Source organism: Suricata suricatta, chromosome 2 (assembly GCF_006229205.1).
Source record: "Suricata suricatta isolate VVHF042 chromosome 2, meerkat_22Aug2017_6uvM2_HiC, whole genome shotgun sequence".
Classification (NCBI taxonomy): domain Eukaryota; kingdom Metazoa; phylum Chordata; class Mammalia; order Carnivora; family Herpestidae; genus Suricata; species Suricata suricatta.
Window position 1 is genome coordinate 13,916,964 of NC_043701.1, and position 19,735 is coordinate 13,936,698.

The 19,735-nt window shown below is 47.7% G+C and overlaps 1 protein-coding gene across 1 annotated transcript in view; it reads right to left on the minus strand.

Moving 5' to 3' along the window:
- The window catches only part of TBXAS1 (thromboxane A synthase 1), a 150,991-nt gene extending 146,974 nt beyond the window's left edge, over positions 1-4,017 (minus strand). Inside the window, exon 1 of the mRNA XM_029922693.1 lies at positions 3,780-4,017. Within this exon, the coding sequence (XP_029778553.1) occupies positions 3,780-3,868 (89 nt within the window). The 5' untranslated portion in view covers positions 3,869-4,017. The remainder of the gene's footprint in view (positions 1-3,779) is intronic.
- Between the last annotated feature and the right edge of the window lie 15,718 nt (positions 4,018-19,735).

A 19,735-nucleotide genomic window follows, 5' to 3' on the forward strand; every position in this document is an offset into this window, starting at 1 on the left:
CTTAAAAAATAAAGAAATCTTTAGCAACAGGAATCCAGCTGCCAAGTATTAGATGTGCTTGAAAGTTTAAATATGCTAGAAGCTAAGGTTGCCTCTAGCAATATTCAAGTCATACGACATATTTCTTGTATATCAAATCTCTTCCAGGAGTAAGACTTTCAAATAATTTTACACAGAAAAATGAGTTTTTAAAATGTCTTGTCATGTGTGTTAATCACCTTTGTATGTGCTGCATGTACTTCTAGCGAATGTGTTCTGTACGCCGGCTCCATCTTCCAGCCCAAGTGGAGCAGCCCTGATCTCCTTATACCCCAGTTCACACCACTCGGCCACACAACTGTCAGCTTAAATAAGCATTGTTGAAAAGTGTGTCAAATTCACTTTGAGGAGAACTACTGAAATACACTATGGCTATTTTATAATGGTCTCTTTTTAAATGAAATGAACTCTTTGTCTTCTCTCCAAATTCACATACACACTTAACAATTAAGAAGTATTTATTAAGTACATGCCGTGGTCTGTGTTCTGCAGGGTGGGTGGGGATACCAAAACAGCACCCCTGCAGCAATTTAGGAAGGGGTCACCAAGTTGGTACAATCTGAAAACACAACAGGTTTTCAGGAAAAAGGGGTGACTCATGTGGGCAAAACTGTTAAGATTGGTATTGAACTGTAAAGGCTAAGAGAAGAACCAGCAAGAAAAATACTAGCAAAGATCAGAGGCTGGAATTCGCCTTCAGCCAACCTTTATTATGCACCAATGCTACATCCTCGGCATTGGGAGGAAGGGTGATGAGAGATGGTAAAAGCAGCCCTGAGTGGGGGGCTTGTAAGTACCCTGGACAAACAGGAGAAGCTTCCGTGAGGAGAGGCCCCTGAACTTAGCACTGAAGGAAAGACAAGGGAATTCCAAGCGTGGAGACTAGCACGGGCCAAGGAAGGATGCATGCAGGAACTTGGCCGATGAGGGAGATGAGGCAGGAGCCAAACCCTACGTCCCGGGCGCTGTGCTTCTTAACTTTTTTTTTTTCCATAATATTTTATTGTCAAATTGTTTTCCATACAACACCCAGTGCTCTTCCCCTCAAGTGCCCTCCACCATCACCACCACCTCTCTTCCCCCCTCCCCCTTCCCCTTCAACCCTCAGTTCATTCTCAGCATTCAATAGTCTCTCAAGTTTTGCATCCCTCTCTCTCCCCAACTCTCTCTCCCTCCTCTGCTCCCCCTGGTTCTCCATTAGGTCTCTCTTGTTGTGCTTCTTAACTTTACCTCCATTAAACCAAATGCTGGAAGAACATTTCTGCCATGGGTAGAAATTTCTGGAATTGCAATGAGATATGAGACCTTCCTCCTGCCTTGTAAGAACTCACGGGCTGGCTGAGGAGGCAAGAGGCAATCCTCATAACCCTCATTCTCAGAGTCTAGGCTCTCCATGACAACCTTACCTGGCCCAATGGCAAAGATAACTCTCACAGGAAAGACAGAGGAGTTTGGTCAGGACACGCCACCCTCCACAGTTTCTTCTTAGGAGCAAGGTGGCTACGGGGGAGAGGTCTCTCCACCTCAGCTTTCCCTGAGCACCCCTCTTCTCCCACAAGTGCCTCTTAAGAGAATGAAGCAGGAGGGAGACCCCACCTCATTCAAGCTGGTCCATTGCTCAGAGGCTACCTAGAGCCCTTCCTGGAAGAGGAGGGTTGCGTGCCTGCGGACAGTTACCTGGAGCTGGATCAGGGATGGACCCAGGAGCTTCAAGGCCATAGCCACAGACACTCCCTTCTGCTGCTTGCTCTCCTTCAGCATTATTCCCTCCAGGCACCGAGCTTACCCCAGAACCTCCGCATGTCCCCCTCCTTGGCCATCTGGTCCAGACCTCCTCCTGCTTCCTGACCTTGTGCCAGAGCCGCCACTCTCTGCCTGGCATACATTAACAGATCAACAAATACTTCTGCGATAACAAATGGAAGTCAGCTTTCACTTCCTATTTACCACCTCTGCTTCATGCCTTTATCTAATCTCTGTGTCTTTGACCCAAGTTATTAATATGGCCCCGGGAATAGATTACAAATGCAGAGCTGCCTTGCTGAATGGTACAGTGTTATTGTCCGTGACTCCCTGATCTACACTGATTATAAACATCCAGTTCCAGCAGCTCATCAGTCAGGACACAAGCCCTTTTCCATGACCAGAGTAACATTAACGTATGCAATTCATTCATTCGTCCATCAGACATTTATCGAGGCCATGCTGTACGTCAGGCACTGAGCTGGGAGCGGAGGATACAGAAATGAAAACACACATACACACACACACAATAAAGACAGAAATGTGTAGAAAAGTGTATAATCTAAACTTTAATGCTGAGACCACCTGGAAGATTCAGGTGTGACACACTTTGAGAACCACAGTGAGAGCATAGCTGTTGATGGAAAAATATATTCATAATCATATTAATAAGGAATTTCAAGTATACTGAAGCACTAAAGACTTATTTTCCTCTGTCATTAAGTTACATAAATGGTAGCGAGTGACGGCGGCAAACATCTATGAAGCACCTGCTTGCTATGTGTCGGCATGGCAGCATATGTATCACTGAGCGGAGAAACCCATTGAGATGGAAAAATGGGGTGCAGCAGGGAAAGAGGGCTACCATTTGCTCCTGGTTTTGCATGTGGCTGGTTTCAAGGAAGAGAAGCTACACTGAGAACAAAGTTCAAAAGATAATTAAACCAGTTAAAAAGCAAAAACAGCACTGGGACTGAAGCTGAGTTTCAGAGCCAATTTCCAAGAAGTAATTTCATCATCATAGAACATCAAACGTGAATTCCATTTTCAGCTATGCAAATTCCAAAAGAATAATACCTCGCATTTGCATAATGCTTGATGCTTTTCAAAGTGCTTTCCCAGTTATTAATCTAGGGGAGGCTTTATTATCACCGGAACCATAAATTGAAATTCTGTTCAAACTCAAGTTCTCCATTAATTTTTCTACTTTCCCCTCAAAAATCAGAGCCACCTAAATCCAGGTGCTTTGGACGGATTGGGTAGCTGTAATAAGTTTAACAGGCAGGGTGAATATGTATAAATGAAGCGTGTTGTGGGCCCAGGCACAGGCCCTCGGCAGAGCCAAACTTCGGAAAGCCTCCTGTTGAATTAACAAGATCACAGGCAGCTACTCTGAGTTCAAATCTGAGGTCCTTTCATGGTCTCAAATTTTGTGGGTACTGCACACACTACGTTCATGAGAATCCATTCCCTGCCGTCAAACATCAGAAAACTACACAATCAGTTCCGCCACTTTGTCCTTAAACCTGCAGAAATCCCTACAAAGGACCTCCTGCAAAGTAGCCCACGATGCCAGACAGCTCCTATGTCCGTTTTGGTTTTAATGTCATATGAACCGAGAAGCTGAATCTCCTGTAAATCCAACCGAGGGGAGAGGATCTCAGAAAAGCGAGGTGAGAAGGTATGATCGGTACGAGGAAATTCTCCCCAAACCTTTCCAGCTTGTTTCTTTTTCCATCTCTTGCAAACTTAATTATGTGTAGCGCCCTCAGTCACTGAATCACCAGCCTTTCCCGACACCTCGAGCTCATGCATTTTAGCAAAAGATTAACCTGGCTGTTTGCTTTTAATTCTGAGGCTGTGTTAATACTCAACTCCCTCTAGATTAGAAAAGAAGAAAAACACACTCCCACATACCCCGCCCTGGCTCCAGCGAGGCTCCAGGGCTGCTGTTTCTGACATTGTCACCGTCATGGGAACCTGCTGGTCGCACTTACCATTTCAGGAGGGCCAAGAGGACCACTGACAGGGCCACTGTCACCATGGAGCTATTCACTTCCAGGTTGAGAAACCCCACGACTTCCATTGTTCCTCAGAGTCCCTAGAGGGGCGGTCCTCCAGAGGAAAGAAGGGCTGATGCGTTACAGGGATCACTGTGTACAGACGGAAGAAGGAACAGGCAACCAAGAACACATCACAGTAAATGGGTCCCCAAAATGTGCGCTTGGTCAGAGTGTCTCCTTATAAAGAGGAAGGAAGAGGAGGGAAGAAACACGGGGTTTCAGTGTAAGGCAATGAATCAGCAAGTTTATTTTCTTAAGGACTGCACTGTCAATAAACATTTATGTTAACTTCCCTGGGAATTAGCAGCAGAACTGGTCCCATGTTTTGAGAAGCTACATGGCTGCAACCAGAGATTTCTACTCTGACGAGAAGTCCGAGTGGTCTATGAAGAAAGACTCCCCTTCAAAAAAATTAATTCATAATCCAATGAAGATATGGGTCAGGAGACTCTGAATGTCCCAGAAAAAGTTGGGGTCAGATATCAGCTGATGGAAAATACAGGCTGCATTGAGGACATCCATCCCATAAAGGTCATCGGTTCCTGGGGTCTGAGGGTCCTTGGTGACTGGCTGTTGGAACAGACCAGAGACCTTGCCCTGTGTCAGCACACTCATCATGAGTTGGAGGATTTTCCAAGCGTCTAAAACCATATCCATAGGCTCTTGCTTCAGTCCTTTGTTCTAGTTCTGAGCTTATCTGACTAAAGTAGATGGAATCATTTTTTGCTTATTAGTCAGCATATTATATTTTTAGTAATGGGGAGGGTGTATTAGAAAGTGAGTCACTCACCATGACATCAATCCATTCATTCAGTATGTATGGGGGACCAGGCTGAGTTTACAGTGTTTTGAAGATACCAGACTTCGGGACAATTTCTCTGGAAGAGACAGACGATAAACAGGTAGACAAAGAAGTAATTGCTGTGAAGGTCATGAGCACACAGTTATGGGAACAATGAGGGTGACCCACTGAGAGAGGGCTGTAGGGGAAATCTGTCTAGAAAAGAAAGCTTGAAGCTGAGATTCTCGGGGCGCCTGGGTGGCTCAGTCAGTTAAGCCTCTGACTTCGGCTCAGGTCAGATCTCACATTTGTGGGTTCGAGTCCCGCATCAGGCTCTGTGCTGACAGCTAGCTCAGAGCCTGGAGGCTGCTTCCCGGTTCTGTGTCTCCTTCTCTCTCTGCCCCTCCCCCTCTCATGCTCTGTCTCTCTCTGTATCAAAAATAAATAAAACATTAAAAAAAAATTAAAAAAAAAAAAGAAGGGAGGGTTGGTCGGGGCACCTCGTTTCTCAGTCAGTTAAGCATCTGGCTTTGGCTCAGGTTATGATCGCACGGTTCGTGGGTTTGAGCCCCACATTGGGCTCTGTGCTGACAGCTAGCTCAGCCTGTTTTAGATTCTGTGTCTCCCTCTCTCCTGCCCTCTCCTGCTCGTACTGTTTCTCAAAAATAAACTAAAAAACATTAAAAAAAAAAAAAGAAGCTGAGATTCTCAGTTGAATGGGAGGTCCATCATATAAAGAGCCATGGGCAAAGCCTTCTGGGCAAAAATGGTGACACAGATAAAGACTGTGAGGTGTGAAGGAATTCCTGTGTGTGGGAGCTGGAAAGAGGCCAGTCCTGCTGGAGTAGAGCAGGCCAGCTCAGAGAGGCAGCTGGGAGGACACGGAGGTGGTCAGCAGAAGCTAGACAGCACAAAGCCACGGCGAGAAGTGTGGGCTTCATTTTATGGGCCGCTTAGGGTTTTAACATGGTTGTATTTATGTTTGTTAAAAGCATCTGGCTTCACGTGGAGAATGTGTTGGAAAGGAGCAGAGCAAGAGCAGGGAGGCCACTTAGAAGACTAGTCATTTATCCTGAGATGAGCCTGCTCAGACCAGAGCAGGGATGCAAGTAGACAGAAGTACGTAGATGAGCTTGAAATATATTTAGGAATAGATTACAGAATTTCCTGGTGGATGGGATGGGAAAGGGAAAGGGGAGACAAGTCTGACTCGTGGGCTCCTGACTTGAGCTGTGGGTGTATGTATAGAGGTAACATGTCCGGAAATGGGGAAGATGGGGTATTGGTGGGAAAAAATCAAGAGTTCAGTTCAGCTCCTGTTTAGTCTGAGATGCCTGGGACACATCTGAGTGGAATGGTCAAGTCAGAGAGGAATCTTGGCTGAAATAATAATAATAATGAATGACAACAATGTCATTTATGTAGGGCTTACTATGGGCCAGTTACTATTCTAAGAGCATTCACATCTGTTAACTTATTTCATCCTCATAAACAACACTATGAGGCAAAGCTTTTTATTAACCTAATTTTATAAAAGAAACTAAGGCACGGGACATAGGACTCCCAAGTCCATTCTCTTAATCAAAAGATTGTATTCACACATGTAAGGCATCAATATACAAATGGGATTTAAATCCAGATGAGCCACAGCCACAAATAGAAACCACACAAGGACCAAGTACCTTCCAAACACTTCCCTTTTCTCTGACCATTTGCCCTGCCTCCCTGTTTTTCATTCCTACTTAGGTGCCCCCAATAGCTGCACCCCAAGTGTCTCATTCTTCAGCCCAGCCCTTTTGGATGTTTCTTCCCCTCTCTGTATTCTATATCTCCTTTGTTTCATTTAGTCAGGACCTTGATACACAGTTAAGGGATCTGTGTGTTCCCACTCACAAAACAGCTATGCTTCATCACAGGCCATCTGAGATATGATGCTTTCAGCCACAGAAGCCGTGGTATGGGGTGTCAGGGCAGAGCACGCTGATGTGAAGGAAGCAAGTCATTATGGCTGTGGCTTCTGAGAGTTGAAAGGACCTCAGATATTACTAGACCAGTGTATGTTATCAGTGAGATGCTCATGAAAAGCATTTTAAGATTCCAAGGTGAAATAAATGCGAGAAAATGCTGGTGTATGCATCGATAAGTAAGTTTATTTCCTGAAAGACCTCTCAGAGATTTGAACTTGCTAATGTGCATGGTGAAGCTCCAAGACTGGCATGCAGAGAGCGGCATTCCCCAAGTGTATTTGACCATAGCAGTCTTGTTAAGGGGCATTTAACAACACATCCCAGATGTAGTGTTCTTAGGAACATGCTTTGAGAAATGTTGGCCAAATCTCTCTTATTTACAGAGGAGAAATAAAAACTCAGAAAGGAAAAGCAACTGGTACAAACTCCCATAGCTGCCTAGTGATAGCACCTGTGTCTCCCGTCTCTCTTTTCAGACCCTTCATCTAGAATACACTCCTCACGTCCCCCCCAGACATGTCGCCCATGGACCTGGCACAGGTCCTGCCCTGTTCGTGGAGAACCTTTGCATGTTAGTGGCTGGTTCAGATACGTCTGACTTTCTTGAGAGGGTGCTCTTTTCCCCAAGTGACTGAGCTCACTCATTCATTCCCCCGACTAACATTTTTGGAGCCCTTTCTATGTGATATGTGATTTGGGGGGAGCTTCAAATGCTGTGGAGAGATCATTGCGCCCTTTCCACGCTAGCCCCAAAGCAGAGATAACAGTGAACTATGGATAGTAAATTAATCAGGATGAAGTGGAAGGGTCAGATGTGAGAGATAATAAGCATTTCTATCAGAGAGAAACTTGATTGAGAATGTGTCACAATTCTGATCTATGACGCAACGCAAGGACACGTTGGGGGTTTTCTAAGGTGAAGGACAGACTGTCGCCATCATGCTTACCTTAATTAAACTCTCTGAATATTTTCTTTTTAATAGTCTGTCTATTAAAGACAATCAGCTTTATAGGCCTGTATTAAAAAGTTCTCTATAATTCCAAGTCCAAGAGACAAACTTTTAACAAATTAGTGCCTGTCTTCCCACATCCTTTTCTATGCATGTACAAGCATAGGGATATTCTCAGTTATTATAAAAACAAGCTCATCCCACCCATGCTATTCTGCACCTGGTCTTTTTCACTGACTGTATCGCGCATATATCCTTCTACGTCATACCTAGAAAGATACGTCACTGGCTCCCTAGGATTCCACTGTACAGATGTGCTGTGATTCATTCAGCCTGTCCTTCACCGACTGACATTTGGATTGTTCCCAAGCTTTCCCAACTACAAATGAGGTCACCATGAACATCCTTGTACATATCACTAAGGCCTTGGGTAAGGCTATCTGAAACGACATTCTTAGAAATGGAAGCACTGTCCCCAAAGATGTGCCTTTCAAACATGCTGGTGGGTGCTTACCTCCCAAGAGGTGGTTTCCATTCTCCTTGCCTTGAGCTGCGTATTAAGGTGCCCACTTGCCCCACCGGATGGGACACCCCACAGAGCTTTTCTCTTCTGTCTCAACTCACCCCAAGTCAATCCTTTTCTCCCTTCATCTAGGCAGACATCTCCCCCAGAGTTGAGTCAACTGTTTTGACTTAAGTCTTATGTTTCTTTTTAAAGCTTTCACTCCATAAATTCTGTGGTATTTCCTCCATGTTCTCTGTGTTTAAAAACTGCCTCTGCAGATGTCTAAGTGGTGGCTGCCTTCTCTGCTGAAGGTTCCCAGCTGGCCTGCCCTAAGCCCGATGTCTCTGGGAGGTTTGAGGCATGGGGCACATTCTCCCTTCCAGGCAGAACCCCTAGTAAAAGGACAATGGGGCTTACTTAGCCCCGTAGAAATTCAGAGAACATTTACATATAACCTCATTTCAGTCTAGATCAGCCTTGAGGAGTAGGTGAGGAGGACCTTTCATTCCTGGGCTCTGAGAGGAAGGAACTGGAACTCAGAGATGTTACATGACTAAAATCATATGTTAATAAATTCTAGAGGCCAAGATCAAGCCCCAGTCTTCTGGTTTTAAACCCAGTGTTGTTTTCCCACTAAATCTAAAGTCATATCTTAGCTTAAAAATGCATAGTTCACCAAGCCAGAGCCCATGATTGTGATATAGTTTATCTTTATGTCTACCCCCCTGGGGTCCAGAGTTGCTGTAGTTGAGGAAGAGGGAGGGATGGCATGTGCCTGTGGGCTGCTTTATTGTCCTGCGGAAGAGACTAGAACCCCTTGTAGAAGGGCCAGCAGCAGTCTCCTCAACACCATCCAGCATCTTAGAGACTCTTGTCCACTTTCTAAGAACAGGTGGTCAGATTATGAGGGCTCGTCCATTCCTTTAGTCAACACACATGTATTGAACAATTGCTGGGCACCAGGTACCAGGAATAGAATCCCAGTGTGTAAGACCTAGGTCTTGCCAGTGAGGAACTCTGCTCCCAGGATGGGAAGCACACACGTAAAGACTAAGTGCCCTGGTGTCACAGGTGCTATGACACAAATAGGTACAGGGAACAAGGGGTCCAAAATGGGAGGAAGGAGATTGGTAAAAAGTTTGAACAGATGACACATGAGCTTAGACTGGACCAATGACTTCACCGAGCAGGTGAGAATCAGACAAATGTGCTTCACAGAGGGAGCACAGCCCACCCTTGCTCCAAGTATTAGAAGCTCAGTAAGCAAGAACAGGCAGACACTCAGAGGCCAGGGCATGCAAGGCATTGTGGGCCACGCCAAAAAGTTTACATGCCACTCCAGGATCCATGGGAAACCAGAGGAAGACCTAAATGAAGCAGTAACATGATTAGATTTGCTTTTAGGAATATCCCTCAGGAGGCAGATTGGATGGGTCGCATCCAAGATGGGGAGGCCAGTGAAGAGACTGCTGGTCATCTAGGTAAGAGATAATGGCCTGGATAAAGCCGTAGAGCTGAAAATGGGGAAGAGAAGACCACATCTTGAGATTACTAGGAAGGCAGAATCAACACGGTCATTCGGTCATTGATTGAGTATAGGAGTGAAGAAGAAGGGACTGTCCGGGACAATGCCACAATGTCTGGCCCATTGATTGAGCCCATGTGTGCCACGCACCACGATAAGGAGAAACAAGTGCGGGGCAATTACTGCAGCCTTCCTGGTAAGAACCCTGAGCCCAGTGGCCACACAGGTAACGATGCTTAGGAAGCAAGGCCGGGAGAGAAATCTGAAGAGGGAGGCCGTTTTAGTTTTGAGTGCATGGATGGGCGAGGCCGTAAGTATAATTTGGCCACAGGGAAGAGTAAAGTGTTAAAAAGCAGGCCATGGAAAGAATATCAAGAGTAACAGCTTTGGGAGAAGGTGGGCGTGGGGGATGGTGGGCTGGGTGATGGTGTGCAAAGGAACGGTGTGTCTAAAAAGATTGAAGAGGCAGGAATGGTCTGAGAGAACTGAAAACCCAGCAGAGGGTCCCTATTGCAGTGCTTAAGGATGTAGCTTTTTCTTTGCAAATAACCTGGCTTCCTAAGCTCGCTGGCTTGGATAGTTATGTAGCCTCTCTGAGACCTCAGTTTGTCATCTGTGAAGTGGAGATAACGGGACACCCTTCACAAGGTTGTGAGGAAAACAAGGTGCTCAGCACCTCACTTGCTCAGCGGAGCTCTCCACACATAGCAAGCACGGGCGCATGCGGTCTGGGATTGTTTGCACCAAAGCCGCAGGAGAACGGTTGTAAGGAGCAGGAAATGGCCATGGGTGTGAATGTTACTGAAAGGTCAAGTGAGGTGGTTACCTAAGCATCTTTGGATTTGGCACTCGGGTCATTACGGCCGCCCCCAGAATGGTTTTGGCAGAGCGGTGGGGGTGGGGAGGCAGAGCCAGGGGAAAGGAGCGTGGGAAAGGGCTGATTCAGCCTTCTCCGCCATCTCTTTGGCCCCTGGCTGAGACATGGGAGAAGATGCAGATTTGCACTGGCTAGCGTAGAATTTCCAAGCGCCGCTAGTGGGGGACCCAAGTGAAGTAGAGCACCTCCCGCATCAGGAGACACGCGGGGACAGCAGTCATCTGTTTGTGTTTCCCCTCCCACAATGAGGACAGAACTCTCTCCTCTCTTCGAGGTTGCTATGGAGACACGGATGGGTTCTATGTCACATCTTGACGTTGTACTGGTTGGAGGGCAGGGACCGTATTTTATATATCGTGTGCGACCGCACTGCCCATCACACTGCCGTCTCATATACTCGCTCAGCTTTAACTAACATCCATGGGCTGACCACTCGCAAATCTATCCTCTCCAGCCCGGTTCTCATTCCTGAGTTTCAGGCTGATATATCCAGCTGCCCAGTGGTTCTCTTCTCATCGATATTCCACAGATGTTAACAACTTGAAATGCCTAAAGCTACACTCATTGTCAGGGCCTCCTCCTTCCTCCATTAAACTCGTCGACCTCCTGCCACATTCCCCGTATCAGTCATACCTCCTTCCACTCAGCTCCCAAGTCAGAAACTTGGGCTCGTCCTTGACCCTTCCTTTTCTCCCAGGCCACTACCCCGACATCCAGTCAGTCACCAAGCCCTACTGTTTCCACCTGGGAAGTCACGCTTCTTCTGGTCACTACCCCCTTTATCCGTTCATTCTTTCTTTCATTCCACCTCATTTCATTGGTTCAGTGAACATGCCGGCACCTAATCGGTATTAGACGATGGGACTACACTGGTGTGGAAAACAGGATAGCCTTCCCGCCTCCTGGAGCTTGTTTGTGGGGAGGGACCCACCCAGTTCGTCACTCTGTGATCTCTCACTAGACTGCAGGAGTCTTCTAAGAACCTCCCTGCCCCTCATTCATCCATCAGCATTTTCTGTCGAGTTGGTGCAAGGTGCTTGGCACTGTGCTGGGTATGGCTGAAGAACATATAGACGAGCTGGTCTATATGACTAGGAGGCATCGAACAGGGGAAATGTAAGCCTGGATGATGTAGGGGGATGGCTAGCAGTCAGAACACCTAAGATCTGCTGGGCCCTGTGAAAAATATACCCTTTCCTTTCAAATGGAAAGGGAAGCCATTGAAGAAAAGGCTTGAAGCAGGGAAGTGACATGATGCTATTTAGGCCAACTCTATCCCATGTGGCTTCATTACTAGATGAGCATGGAGCTCATCAGATGACAGTCTACCACCCACGTGTCACCATTGCCTAGGTGCCCTAGTCTCCCAGTTGGGTCCCTGAGGCAGTGCTACCATTCAGACCTTGACTGTGTGTCTCATCAGAAGGCGGGAGACGCACTTGACTACAGGCTGCTCTTAATATCGCTAATCAGACATGGCCCATCCTATCTCCTTCACATCTCAGCTTCTCTATCAATTTATGTTGCCCATGATCTCAGCTTGTCAGATGTTGGCACTTTCTAAATTATCATCCGATCTCTCCCGGCACTCTGCATGGCTGAGTGGGGCTACATGTTGATGATTAGGCACAGTTCTGCGTGTGAACGTGGAGAATCAGCAGATGGCTTGCCTGCCTTAAGGCAAGTCTTAGAGTTTTCAGGCAAGCTCGGGCCCAGAACAGCCATTTTTCACCTCCTATCAGTGGAGGTGGAGCAGGCCTTGTGGAGACAGACTGCATGCCCAGAAAGCGGAATTCATAATCCAGAGTTTGACAGCACACTGCAATGCTATTCCAGGCGAGTCAGCACGATGAAGTCCCTACTCAGAGTAAAAGAGGGCACTGTGACATATGCACGGGGCCCAATAATGGGGATCCCCAAGCACAAGATAATCAGAAGTTTTGGCAGCAGCTGCCTTCAAAGAAGTACATACATGAGCAGGAGGTAGAATCCCAGACCCCAGAACGGCAACATAGAACTAAGAATTGCACCCTGTGGGGGTGGGGGTGGGGGCGGGAATGGAAAGAGAATGGATAGAATACGTATTGTAACAAGGAACCCCCACATCTCCAGGGCTTAACGCTACAGAATTCTAGTTCTCCTTTGCCCAACAGTTCAAGTGCAGGCTTTCAGCGGGCAGCCTTCCACTCAGGCTCCTTCAGTTCTGTGGCCCCGCCGCCCACTAACCGTCAGATGCCTCCGCAGGATCATTGGCATCCCGCTTGCAAAGAAGAAAAGCAAAGAAGAAAAGGTGATTGGGAGGTTTTCCCAGGTGGGGCCTGGGAGGGGCGTAAACACTCCCGGCCTCAGGTCCTCGGCCAGAAATCAGACCCAGCCACACCTACCTGCAGAAGAGGCTGGAGATGGAGTGGGCCGTCTGGAAAGGAAGTTTGGTGAACATGCGGCATTCCTGCCACAGGTAGGTCCCGTCTTGGGTATATTCTCAGTCCAGTGGTTCCTGCCTAGGAAGCCAGCTACTAGAACAGGGTGGAAGGTGGCCCTATTGAGCCCCCCAAAAAGCCTAAGCCCAAGAGTCAGTTCAGGATCTGGGATAAAGAGCAACCAGCCTCTAAGATAATAGGGTGCTACCATCTGACCCGATTTCCCTGCTCTCTCCCCACCTGAGCCCGTGTCCCATAGCACCGGCTGCTCGCCGGGGTTCTGCTCTAGGTCATGGCCAGGGGCTTGCCCACAGCTCCGTGAAGCCACTGGAGCCATGTTTGATGCTTATCCAGACCGAACTCAACCAGACTGATCCACCTCACTAGATCCTCTTAGAATGTGGTGCTGCTTGAATCAACCCTCCACCCCCACCCCAATGGACTGTGTGAATCAGAAGTATTTGCTCTGCCTGAAGAAGTCAACTCTGTGCCTTGAGCATTCCATCAAGCCCTGCCTTTATGGGGCCCAGCTCTCTCCCCCACCGTACTGGTCTGTGTACTGAGGTCCCCACCTGCCTTTTGGCTGTGTCCACCTGAGTTATGACAGGCCTGTGTCAATCTATATTCTCACCCTCCCCTAACAGGCCAGGCTCCTTCTTGTGCATGTTCAAAACTCAGAATGGATGTCACCTCCTCAAGGAAGCCCTCCAGGACTACCGATGATGAGTTAGTTGTGCTTTTGTGTCTTGCCATAGCGTCCCAGGCTTTTTCCATTGAAGTCGCCTGGCTAACTGCATATCTATACTCCAAGTAGAAGCCTTTCGAGAACAGAGGGTGTACCTGACTTAACAGGGTATCCCCAGTGGCAAGGAGAAAGCCTGCCCCTCACTCAGTAGGTGTGGCTGAAATGTTTGCCTGAATGAACACACGCCTGTGTTTCAGGTAGCAGCCACCAGATGGCAACAGTGTCCTTTGGGTTAGGAAGGTAAATGGTAAGGCTTTCCGCCAGAGCACCTGAAATAACTGGAGGTCTATTCCCATAATCCTAGCACGTGGCAATTTTTCTAGAAAATATATCAGTTTATCGAAATTACCTCAGTCATTGCTCAAGCTAGACTTTGAACGAGAGATACAACAAACGAAATACCATAAAGGCTGAGGCGCCTGTGCACCACCGAGTGGGTGAACCCTTGGTACCAGGCTCCATGTGACTTCAGCGTGCTGTTATCTAACTCGAGGGCCCGAGAAGATCCATCCATTCAGATGCCCGAGCACTTGACGTTTCTGAAGCCGTCCCGGCCTGACACCCTTGTGCCTGTTCCGGGTTCACTGGCTCTAATTTTACTTCCTTATCTTATCAGGGTTTTACCAGTAGACCAGTTTGGCTGGAGCGGAAGGTTTATGAAGGCTCATGAGAGATAAGGTTGGCGGTAGGGAGGGGCAGTGGGAGGAGGTCTCTGGATACCAGGCTGAGGAGCATGGACTTTACCCCACACACAGTAAAGTGACTGGTGGGCTCTTGTGCCGCACACATGTGCACGTGCGTGTGCAGGCCGGCACCACATGTACACCTGTGTGCATGAGTGGGAGGGGAGTGGAAGGGGAGGGACTGACGTGTGCCAAATGGTGTTGAGAAGGATGGATGATGGGGCTGGGGGCAGGAAGGGGGGCCCGTGGGGGTGGGGTGGGTCGCCGGAGCAACCTAAGGTGTAGGGCTGAGGCACCAGACAGTGGGGGGTCAGGGATGGCGGGTACCCAAGTGGGTTCAGGTAGATTCCGCAGGTAGAGCCACTAGAGGATTAGGTGACTGGTTGGGAAGGACAGGGAGAGAAGAGACCGTGCACAGAGCCCCTCTGTTGGACTAAACTCTGACCCTGTGCAAATTAGAAGGACTGTCTTTCCCAGGACACTTGACTTCTCCCTGCTGACAAACTGCCTTGCCCGCGCAGCTCCTAGGCGAATGGGGCCCTGAGGCAGCCATCCACGGCGGGGTGGGGCCCCAGCCTGCCAAGTCTGGCTGCAGGAGACAGGGACAGGACTTCTGAGGGAAACAGGGACAATGAAGGGTGGCCTGCGTTTAAGGAAGGAGCACCCTGAGTTACATACCTCTCCAGTGCAGTGGATCTCGAACGTTCGCAGGCATCAGACACGCTGGGAGGGCTTGGGGATCTGATTCCGTAGATCTGGGCTGAGGCCCAGGAACTTCCATTTCTACCAAACTCCTTGGTGACACTGATACTGCTGGTCCGGGGCTGCTCCCAGAGCCCTACCCAAACCAGATGAGTCAGAATCCAGGGAGAAGGGCATCTCCTGGAGTCTTGTTTCTGCCCACACGTTAGACTCAGACAGCACCTCTGGGGACAGCTCGGGTCTGAAGATGCCACTGCATCTGAGCTGCAGGATATTGGCAAATTGTTTGGTGTCTATTTATGAATTTCCCGCGTTTCATCTCTAATACTCTCCTCTTTCCCCTCCTTCCCTGACGGGAGTAACAGTCTGGCCCAAATTGTCCAGTTGTCCCTACCAAGCAAGGTGAACTGTTCCAAACCTACCTCTTTCATAACAAGTACCCACCGCTTCACTTTTTCTAGCTCTTCTAAATATCTTCTAGATATTCCAGAATGTCCTGTGGGCTGGATATGCCTGCTTACTGCTCACCTGCTGAGTAGGAGGTCCCCCTGCCCACCCCCCACCCATGTCATGAGCTCCTCCTTCCCCAACCCAGGTCCCACCCCTGCACTCTGCGGCCACTCAGTGCTTTGGAGTAGGTGTCCACCTTGCCTGCCACCAAGGCTATTTGAGGTTGTGCAGGACCTAAAAAAAAGCGTGTTCTTTCTCTCAATATGGTAGTAGAAAGAAGAGGTAACATAAGGTGTGTGTGGGAGAGAAGTAAATATGGGTCTGAAATCCCACATAATTATATAATGGAGAGGTACTGCCAAGGTAAATTAATAAGAAAACAGTTGGGTGATGTTTACCGACAAAATCAGTTTGGGGTGTGTTATTCCCTGCTTTTCCTTTGTCAAATGAGCACAGATGGGAAGAATGTATCTCCAAAGAGGCAACCCTCTCATAGAAGTGACCATATTTTTCTGTCTTGTTAGTCAGGCTACCTAGAAACAAGGGAAATTGCCAAGGTAAGGCCTGGGAGCTACCCGGGGGCCCCGCTGGCACTGACTGCTTTGCTGAACACCTCTCTGTCTCTCTGGCTGGCTGGCTCTCTCCTGTCTGTCTTTCCTCCTGTCCCGCTCCCCTGTGTCACTCCCACAGGCTTGGAACAGCAAGGCCAGAGTTCCCAACTCTAACTCACAGTCCAAACGTGAGAGCCTTGAGTCTGCATTCTCTTACATGGAAACACCTGGGCGGGAAAATTGAGATTCAGATCGCATCCATTTGTCAGTATCATGTGGATGCTTCCCCTTCTCCCAAAAAGCTTTTGTACCTTGGTCAAGCCAGTTTGGATTTGAGACAGGACTCGGGCTCGTAACTGAGATCAGAGCAGCCAGCACGCCGTCACCCATTTAGGAGACACTCTGGAATGTCCGCCAGGTAGGGAGCCCGGGAACAGGGGCTAGGAGAGGAAGATGGGCAAGAGAAGTGCCCTGTTCTCAGGGAACTTGGACTCAGTGACCCAGGGCACCAGACTCGAAGCAAGACCACAGGATTCAGAGTCTATATGAGGACTCTAGGTCAGTGCCAAGACCCGCCCTCTTTGGAAAAGTCAGGAAAATCACAGCCTTTGGAAACCAGTGAAAGACTACAGGCACGCAGTCTAGTCTTCCACCTTCATAGCATCCTGGGTACCTATGCGACTGGTCTCTGCTTGAATTCCTCCAGGTCTGGGGAGCTCACTTCCTTCTCTTGTTTTAGCTTCAGTACCCCAAGGCTATATTTCCCACATCTGCTCTTTCATCTGACACTGACAGTCACCCTGTGATTTAGGCAGGGCCATTGAGTGCCTACTTGACCGAGCAGTTACACTCAGTCTCAGCCAGGTTCAGTGAACCCTGGCAAAGACAAGACCAGCACTCAGGCCGATAAACTCCTGGCTTGACATTTTTTTTTTAATCCTACAGCTCTGCCCTCATGTTGAGAGCAGTCCGGACTCCAGAGTTCTGAATCTGAAACGTACCACACTACCAACCTTCCCAGCAAATCTAGGGGAGAAGGGGAAGGTTGTAACTATGCCCCAGAATTCCAGCCTTCATGAAGAACAAGCCAGTTGCCTAGGCGAGGGGCTGAGTCAATGGGGAAGAGAGCTGAGGGTCACAGGGAAGCCTATTCTTCATACTCTAGCTGGAGATGTAGAGTCAGAGGATGTTTCTTTCTGATTAGATGACTTCTTTGTAGTGAGGGGATGATGCCATCCAGTGTCGTGGTGCCTGATCCAGGAGAGACAAAGCAAAGGTGGTGCTGGAGGAAGGCAGCGTCAAAGCCACATGAATAGTCCAAAAAGAACACCCATCCAAAGACAGACAGATGACAGCCAGATCCACACCGACAGACTGGCAGCAGACACTTCAATTGTGCAGAGTGGGCAGGAGGTAGGACCTAAGAAGCTTTCTTCTTGCCTTGACCTCATTCATCCTGGCTGGCTTGGAGACTGGGTCTCTGATATCACAACTCTGATTTATGCTTGCTGTTGGCAGGAAAAGGTGTATGTTCTATCTGTTATTATTGATCCTAGGATTCATTAACATTTAACACAGTTATGAAGAAGATTTGGTGACCCACAGTTGTGCTCTAGGGTTCCTGACACACGGTCAGGTGGCTTTAATTACATAACCAAAGAAAAATGGTTATATGAGATTCAGGGACCCAATCCAAGGTCTGAGAACAGTTTGGGTGGCCATAGTCCAGAAGTCTGTGATGTGTGTTTTTAGTCAAAAGAAGCAGGGCATAAAATAACTAAGTGTTTGGACAAACCTAAGGAATTCTAGACTTTTCCTTTCATCGCAAACACTTTTCAAGAAGCTGTAAGCAGTCTAGTGGGCAATACATTTTCCTCAGCCCCTTGGCCAGAGCATGTTTTTGTGGCCAGTGTGTGGCCGGTCCCTCTGTGGTACTGTAGAATGACTTACTCGTGAAGAAAATGATCTGATGACTCCAAGGGTCGTCCGACATCTCCCGAAAGGACATCATTGGCCCAATGCTCGCGGGTCTCTGGAACATTGCTTATTGGAAGGACTGAATAAGAAAGCTCCATGCTTTGCTCAAGATGCTCGTCTTTACTCATTGTCCTTACACAGAATGGGTGCCTCCCCGGAAGAACAACCAAGTGACCCGTCAAATGTTTGCAGACATTCAAAGCACTTTGAATGAGGCAATGATTATGTAAATTTCACGGGAAGCTTATCATGCACCATATTAATCCATGTAGAAATACGGGGGCTCTCCATCCTTTCCCCCCAAAATGAGGTTGGGAATGTAGTGAGGTGGTATGGTCTACCTCCACTCCTTGCATGTCCCTCCTACTTATTTCAGCACCAGTCTCTAAGAAGAGGACTATCTTTATGGAGGCCTAAGCCACAAAATGTAATGCAGGACAGAGAATGTAGTTTTGCATGTACACAGGGGAGAAGCAAAGGGAACTTTCTTCCATACGTTTGTCTGAACTTCCAAAAATCTAGAATAAACATATATTACTTTTGTAAAAGGGGGAAGTTCTGGAAAATCTTTTGATTTGAGCTGCAAGCAACTGCTCTGAAGATAACTATGCATGAAGGTGTCTGTTCACTCCATCTCAGTTTCTTCCCAAAGATGTGGGGGTCACTATCATCTCCCTGTGCTCATGTATATTTGCTCAAGAGGAATTTGGCATTTGCCACATAATGTAGACATTTCAACCTAATTATCTCTGCCTTGGAAAGAGCTTCCATCTAGCTTTTTATGGTGGACTGAAAAGGGGAAGTTCTTTTAACATTCCTATATGCTGCTGGTTTTCAAGGATAGCAGCAAGAAATAAATATAAGATACTAAGTTTCTACCTGTGGAAGACTACTCTGTGACATGAATTCTAGCTGTGCCAAGATCAGCACTTGAGCACCTTGAATTTGGGAGCTAGAAGCCATTGAGCCCCAGATTTATGACCATTCCCATGTCTCCACCATATGCTCCGGGCACGTTCCTGAAATTTATGAAATGCAATTGCTCTAAAGGGTACAGGCCAGGAAGCGCGGGGCTGAAATATTCCACCTGGCCAGAGACACTGTCGTGTGGACTAATTTAAGGCTTTGCTCATTTTAAAGGAGGTATTTGTCATTCACGGTAGCGTATCTTCCATGTCATCTGAAGTATCATAAAGCAGCCAAATCCTGCTTGAAACGTTCAGGAAAGATTCCTCACCAAAGGTCATTTGCTCTTTCCATCTTTCAGGTTAATTACTCCTGTGGATCTTGTCTGAGTGAAAAAGTCCTTTTCTTTTTTCTTCTTTTCCTTTGTTTATTGCTTTGACAGTTGGGCATTGGCCCTGTAGACCACGTCTAGGTTTTCTTACAGAAGTGAGCCCCAGGCTTTCCCTGTGCAAGAGCCCCATGTTGTGCTGTGGGATCATCTCTAGTCCAGAATTGACAAGAATGAACAGTCAGTTCTCCAAAGATGTTGATGTTTTCAAAGACATGGGAAGAGTCTGTTCATCCCTTTCTGTCCTTCTCCAATGGGGATAATTTGGCTTTCAGACTAATTGTAAGGCACAGCTCTTTCTTTTTTTGAAACATCTACTGAGAACAGCTTTGTCCCTGTCACCCACGTTACACCTCTGCTCGTGAATCTTAGACTCTTGGGAGACATCTGTTCACCTCAGATGTGACCCATTATCCACTGTAACAAAGGACGACTGTATGTGCAGAGTATACACAGATTTGTA